The sequence below is a fragment of the Ciona intestinalis genome, chromosome 9, assembly GCF_000224145.3.
Source record: "Ciona intestinalis chromosome 9, KH, whole genome shotgun sequence".
Taxonomy (NCBI): Eukaryota; Metazoa; Chordata; class Ascidiacea; order Phlebobranchia; family Cionidae; genus Ciona; species Ciona intestinalis.
Genome location: NC_020174.2, coordinates 2557374 through 2563489, shown reverse-complemented (window position 1 = coordinate 2563489; position 6116 = coordinate 2557374). Strand labels below are relative to the sequence as shown.

General features: G+C 34.2%; 2 protein-coding genes across 2 annotated transcripts in view; one reads left to right on the top strand and one right to left on the bottom strand.

Moving 5' to 3' along the window:
- The window catches only part of LOC100181143 (oral-facial-digital syndrome 1 protein homolog), a gene marked incomplete in the record, with an annotated part of 14091 nt that extends 11787 nt beyond the window's left edge, over positions 1–2304 (bottom strand). The window contains 2 exon segments of the mRNA XM_009861301.3: positions 1436–1553; positions 2105–2304. Coding sequence (XP_009859603.1) covers positions 1436–1553; positions 2105–2209 — 223 coding nt within the window.
- Positions 1–6116, top strand: part of LOC104266030 (calmodulin-binding receptor-like cytoplasmic kinase 3) — a 20942-nt gene that overhangs the window by 12650 nt on the left and 2176 nt on the right. Inside the window, exon 2 of the mRNA XM_018813260.2 lies at positions 3326–4803. Coding sequence (XP_018668805.2) covers positions 3405–4803 — 1399 coding nt within the window. The 5' untranslated portion in view covers positions 3326–3404. The remainder of the gene's footprint in view (positions 1–3325; positions 4804–6116) is intronic.

The window sequence follows — 6116 nt, the reverse complement described above, 5'->3', positions numbered from 1 at the left end:
TATATATAAAATATAATATTGTTATATTGGCTATTTCATTTATTTCTTAGATTAAGATCTGGACAACTAAATTAGTAAAATATCGAAGAGCAGTACAGTCGATAAACCATGTCAGGGTTAAAACTAAATAAGAAATTGTGTCAGATATTATCGGGGTGTACTAATATATTTTGCAGTACAATCAATAAAGGTTAAATTTTAAACAAGATTTTTGGCCGTTAAATCACGCATTGGCTTACCTAAAGTTAAAGGTTGAATTTGTGGAAGTTTAACTTCTTTATTTTCTTTATTTTCGACCAAACTCCGAATACCTCCTCTGGTCGCTAAGGATGAGATTGAGTTGAGAATATTCCAGAGAATTAAATTCTGATCCCGATTGTTCTTAGGAGTAGATGAATGAGGAAGATCATCAGAAGATGAATTCGAATCGATCTCAATATCCGAGTCATGAAGTCCTAGACGACTCAGCAATTGTTCCGTCAATGATTTCTGAAATAAAACATTTTTAAACAAAAATGTAAAAAAAATAATAAATTTAAACACTGAGAAAAAGTTTTAGTTAAGATCTTTCAAATAGAGGGATTTTCAATATACATACATAGGTGTTAGGTAGCAGTCTTATGGAATAACCGGTTTAAAAATCTGAATGCATAGTATATATGCCCATTGTATCAGTTTGGTAATAAACAAAGTAGATAATCATTTTACTCACAGAATAACAACTGACAGAAGACTCTTGTTCGAACAACGACAACGTGTAATAATACTTGCTTTGTTTAATGTGATGCAAAACAATGTTATCCAATGCAGTTTGAACCCAAGAATAAGCTGTAAATATCAACCATATGAATAAATTAACTTGCTTTATCCTCGTGTATACACCTTGTGCCAGTTTACAAGTAACCATGTATATATATATATTACTTTGTGGGTGGTGTTTTTGGATTTTTTTTAGCAAATAATTTGGAAAACTCATTATTGCCCAGTGCCCACTGGGTTGAAGCAATTAAGGTTAAGTGTCATACACAAGGACACATATGCCCATAATGATAGCAGCAACAAGCCCTGAATCCATTACCTTTGGGTTAAGGCAGGGCTGCTAACCACTTTGCCACAAAGAATATACAAAGTAAAATGAATAAATGCCACTTTTTTATCCTCATGTGGCAGGCCAATGAAATTCGATATAACACAGGTGTTTGTTTCATGCCAGCTACTACTTATTTAACTTTGTAAGTGGAATTTTTTTGGGGTAAAATATTTCTTAAGTTAATGGATAAAAGACCACAAAATTGGATCAATAGCAATTGCAATTAATTGTCTTAACAAAGCTGTCCATATTAGGAACAGCTTTGAGTTGAACACCACCCATATTCTCTGACTACAGGCAGGTGCATTAACTAGTGTAGAATGGTAAAAATATTGTAAAACCCACATTTCCTTCTATGCATGGTTGCAGCGATCAAATCTGAGTTTTCAAGGTTGTTAACGTTGATTGGTTTGGTCGAACCTTTTCCTCGTAATTCATTAATCATTGTTTGCCGTAGCTGAACCTTTAATTGAAATGAAAAGATAAAAATGGTTAGTTATAATTTGTGGTTGTAGAAATAAAATGAGAACCAAAAAACAATAGGTAAACCCTATACGACGTTAAACAATATGTATGAATGAATCATGAATGTAACATGCTTTATCCTTGCATAGACAAAAAACGACAGTTGTTATAACATGGAGCTATACAGAGAAGACGGAAAAAATTTTCCGCTAGGAAGCGATGACAAATTCGTTTCTCTATTTTATGGGGAGCAGTTAGTTTCACGGTTTATACACATAAGATATAAACCCCTAACCCCTAACCCCCAACATAACCCCTAAAAGTTTTTTTCGTATTTTTTAATTTAAATAATTACCGCCTCTAGCGGAAAAATTTTTCCGTCTTCTTTGTATAGTCCCATGTGTTGTTATAATATGGGTGTCTTGTTTATAACAACTTGTTTATAAGTTACTATGCATGTTATTTTGTGGATGATTATTTTTTATAAAAATTATAAAAAATATGAAATCACAAAGCTTTGTAACTATATATGAAGTTCTGAAACGGCACCTTAAGTTGTCTTACAACTCCAGCCGATTTCATTGATTGAAACATTTGTGATTTAAGATCATCAGCCGTGAGCGCCTCATTGGACTTTTTCTTCCGTCTTGACATAATTTATGACACGGTTTAACACAAGATCGCTAACTGTTAAAACCTATTTAAAATATCTAATTGATTGGACAAAGTTTCAACTATATTAAAAAATCAAAACTTCAACTGCAATAAAACTTGTATATAAGCGTTGATAACACAGCCTATGTTATTCGAAGCGCTGATTGGTCAATTCAAATCGCCAAACGGTTTTCCACGGCATGTTTAAAAATAGTAAAACCGACAGAATATTAGCATTTATATTTCTGACTTATTACTGTGCCTACATTCGTATTAGGCATGAAATATTATTTGTATACATAAATTCTATATTTTCTGTTAGAAAAAAAACAAAAAATACCGACAGATATTTTAAATTTGGTTCAAATCAAAAGATCTCCCGCGCAACTGAGCAACAAAAAATGGGAAACCCCCTGTTTATAATTCCCCTCGCAACACAAGGACGATTTATTTAGGAAAAAAATATGGTTTCTAAATGATATTATACTCAAAATAGGAGACCGACCCCGGTTTAATACAAAGGAATACGGTGTGAATTAATTTTCAGTCAGGTTCGCGCCACAACGTGCTTCGTCACCTCAATTCGCCTGACTAGCAGAAAATTAACGATTTATTACGTCACAGTCGCGGTATGTTACGTCACAATAGTGATATATTACGTACGTTACGGGAGGTTATAGTCTTGTTTCTCCCCATGTTTTATGCTAGTAAAAACCTTAACCCCAAGCCATAACCCTTAACCCCTAATTCCCAACCAATAACCCCCTATTACTTAATCTGTAACAGAACAAATTACGTAATCTGTCACAGAGAAATCAAACGTAACAATACGGATTCTATGACGTAATAATCTTACCTTTGTTCAATTCATGAGGGCTCATGTGGAAAATACGGTGATGCGCATTTTAAAAATTATTTTTGACACGAACACCCGATTTAAAAAAAAATAATACAGCGGGTATCGGTGATTCCCAAGGAACATTAGGAAACCAAAATTTTAGGTGGTCACCAGCTGAAGGATTACCCTGCTAAACACTTGGCTTTACAGGCTTGGACAAAATTTCCATATTTATTAACTTTCGTCAGTTATTTTCACCTAATGTGTTCTTGCCATAGTTTTTTAGCAGAATTAAACTGGTAATTAACTTTCCAATTAGGATAGTTAAAATTTTTAGCATTACTAACTAAAATCAACATGCCAAGCACAACAGAAAATGAAAATAATTTGGAAAATGGCAAGGTGAATGAAAAGAAGCAAACTACTTTGTTTAAATTCTTTAAGGGGGATCAAAAAAATCAGAACAAAACAAGACCGTTAAATGATTTAACAAATAAACAGAGTTCTGTTTCCAAATCTTGTCAGGTAAATCAGCAAAAAGGAAAAAGTAGTGCTAAAGGAGAATGTTCATCTGCACAGAACAAACTTACCAAAGTTAAATCAGAAGGTGTCAGAAAAACGTCATCAAAGAAGATTACCATTAAGCATCAAAGCTTACAAAAAGAAACCACTGAAACATCACTACAAAGAAGTTTTAGTTCACAACCTATAAAAGAAACATTCAAACGTTCACTTGATTTTACTACAAAGGACAAAGAACAACATGTTATCCAGACCCGTATTAAAATGAGAGGATCATCAAGCTCAGATATATTTAGGAGCAAAATAACACAAACACCTGGTAAAACAAAATATAAGCTTCAGCAACAAAGTAGCACATCAAGCACATCAGATGAAGTTCAAATTACTGTTGAACATGGTTCTGATAAACCAGTTGATGCAACTCCATTTGGGTCTAATTCATCGCAGAATGAAGCTGTTCAGGTAATGGACTCTTTTACAAGTTCCGAAACAAGCAATGAGAACGAAGATGATAGTGACTTAGGGGTTATAGGTTCATCACCTGATGATAACCAACGAATACCAAATGATCCATCACCTGATCCTGAACCAAGTGAAAATAATCACGACAGACCAGCTGTGCAATCTGGGCCTACAAATCTACCAAGGTCTTTCAATTCTAGTGATTTTCGTACATATAATGATGGTGGAATTCTTGGTTATGGAGGCTATAGCACTGTACGTATTGCTTTTCATGACGCGTTGGAAGTAGTTGCTGTGAAATGTATTGATTGTCCACGAAATAACACCACAATCGCAAATAAAATAAGTCAAGAGATGGATCTCCTTCGATTGGGTAGAAACCCCAATGTGATATCACTTCTTGGTGTTATAGCATGGGATCATTCAATTGGAATAATTACAGAATATATGCATGGTGGGAATCTGCAGAATTTGTTTGTAAATAATACCATTCAAATCAGGCCTGGATTGATTCTTCGAATGTTGTGGGAGGCAGCAAAAGGAGTCTCTTATTTACACTATGCTAATGCAGACCAAGGAATTATTCATGGGGATTTAAAACCTGACAACTTCATGTTAACAAGTGGTCTGCATGTTAAGATTGGAGATTTTGGTGGTGCAAGGCTTAAGTCATTGACAGGAAGCAATAGACCTAATGTTTCAGGTGGTGAATCAACACTTCAATATCGTGCACCTGAGAGACTTGTAAATTACAACAACATGACAAAAGCATCTGATGTTTATAGTTTTGCTATGTGCATTTATGTTGGTTTGTCTCGATCGGCAATTCCTGCTCCAGGAAACCGTCGGGAATTTGAGGCTTCAGTTCTCAATGAAGACCGTCCTTTGATTACCTCCGTAGATGAACAAATAAGGCGGTTCGATGAATTGGGGGAGGAGGCAAGTTCAAGTATTGTCTCGAGTTTGAAGGAAATATTGATACAGGCTTGGAGCCATGAGCCAGATGATCGACCAACCATAGTTCAAGTTCGCAACAGAATGGAAGAAATATTGAAATTCCAAGATATCTCATCGATTTCTCAGCATGCAGCAGATGTTGCAAAAGAAATGAGTTTTGATTTTTTACCTTTACCAGGAAACCGTCCATGTGTATGCATTGATCAGTTCCAGCAATCTAGCTAAATTAGTGAAATAAGACCGTGTGATTTTGGGTTATTTTAAAACACTTATTTGTACTGCCAGTTTTCTAACACAATCATAGGCAACCAAGTCCATTTTTTACCTATGCAGCATACGAGCATAGGCTATGCTGCAAAATGGTTGTTAGGGTATATATATACATATTTTGTTTTTAGGGAGAATTAATTTAAATTATTTGCACTATAAAATAAATTTTTTAAAAATGAATGGAGATTAATCTGTTCGATTGTAAATTTTTTATCATATTTTATTTAACCTTATGAAATCTATTCTTTGAAAAAAATGACTATATTTTATGTAAATATCACTTCGGTACAAAATACCAACAATCTGTATATATTAATGTAATTTAATGTCTTACTTATTCATATAAAGCAATCATTTAGTTGTACATTTGCATGTTTCAATTGCACTGTGTTACTTTTATCTGCAGATATTTCAAGTGTAGTTAACTTAAATTTTTGATTTTTTTACTTAAAATGGCTGATGAAGATGGTATCCCACCCTTAGAAGATATGACTCCTCTAGTCCAGCGTGTCAAGGAAATTCAATTGAAGAAAGAAAAGTCAATTTCTGCAAGTGGGTCTTCTGTTCTGTCTAATCAGCCGGAAACTAAAACTTTATATAAAGAAGCTTCGAATGAAGCGAAAAAATCATTTGGAGGAATGCAGAAGGGATTTTTATTTGGTAGTAAACCAAAACCAAGCAAGCCAAATGCAGGTGGTGAAAAGGAACCAGATTATGTGGTGAAGCCGAAAGAAAATAAGGAAAGCCATTTAGTTTTTGATGATGTTCAAAATGCTATGAAGGAAACTGGAAACAAACTTCTTGATGATAAAACGTGGATCACAGAGGATCTTTCTAAAGTCCATTGAGAGCAATGAT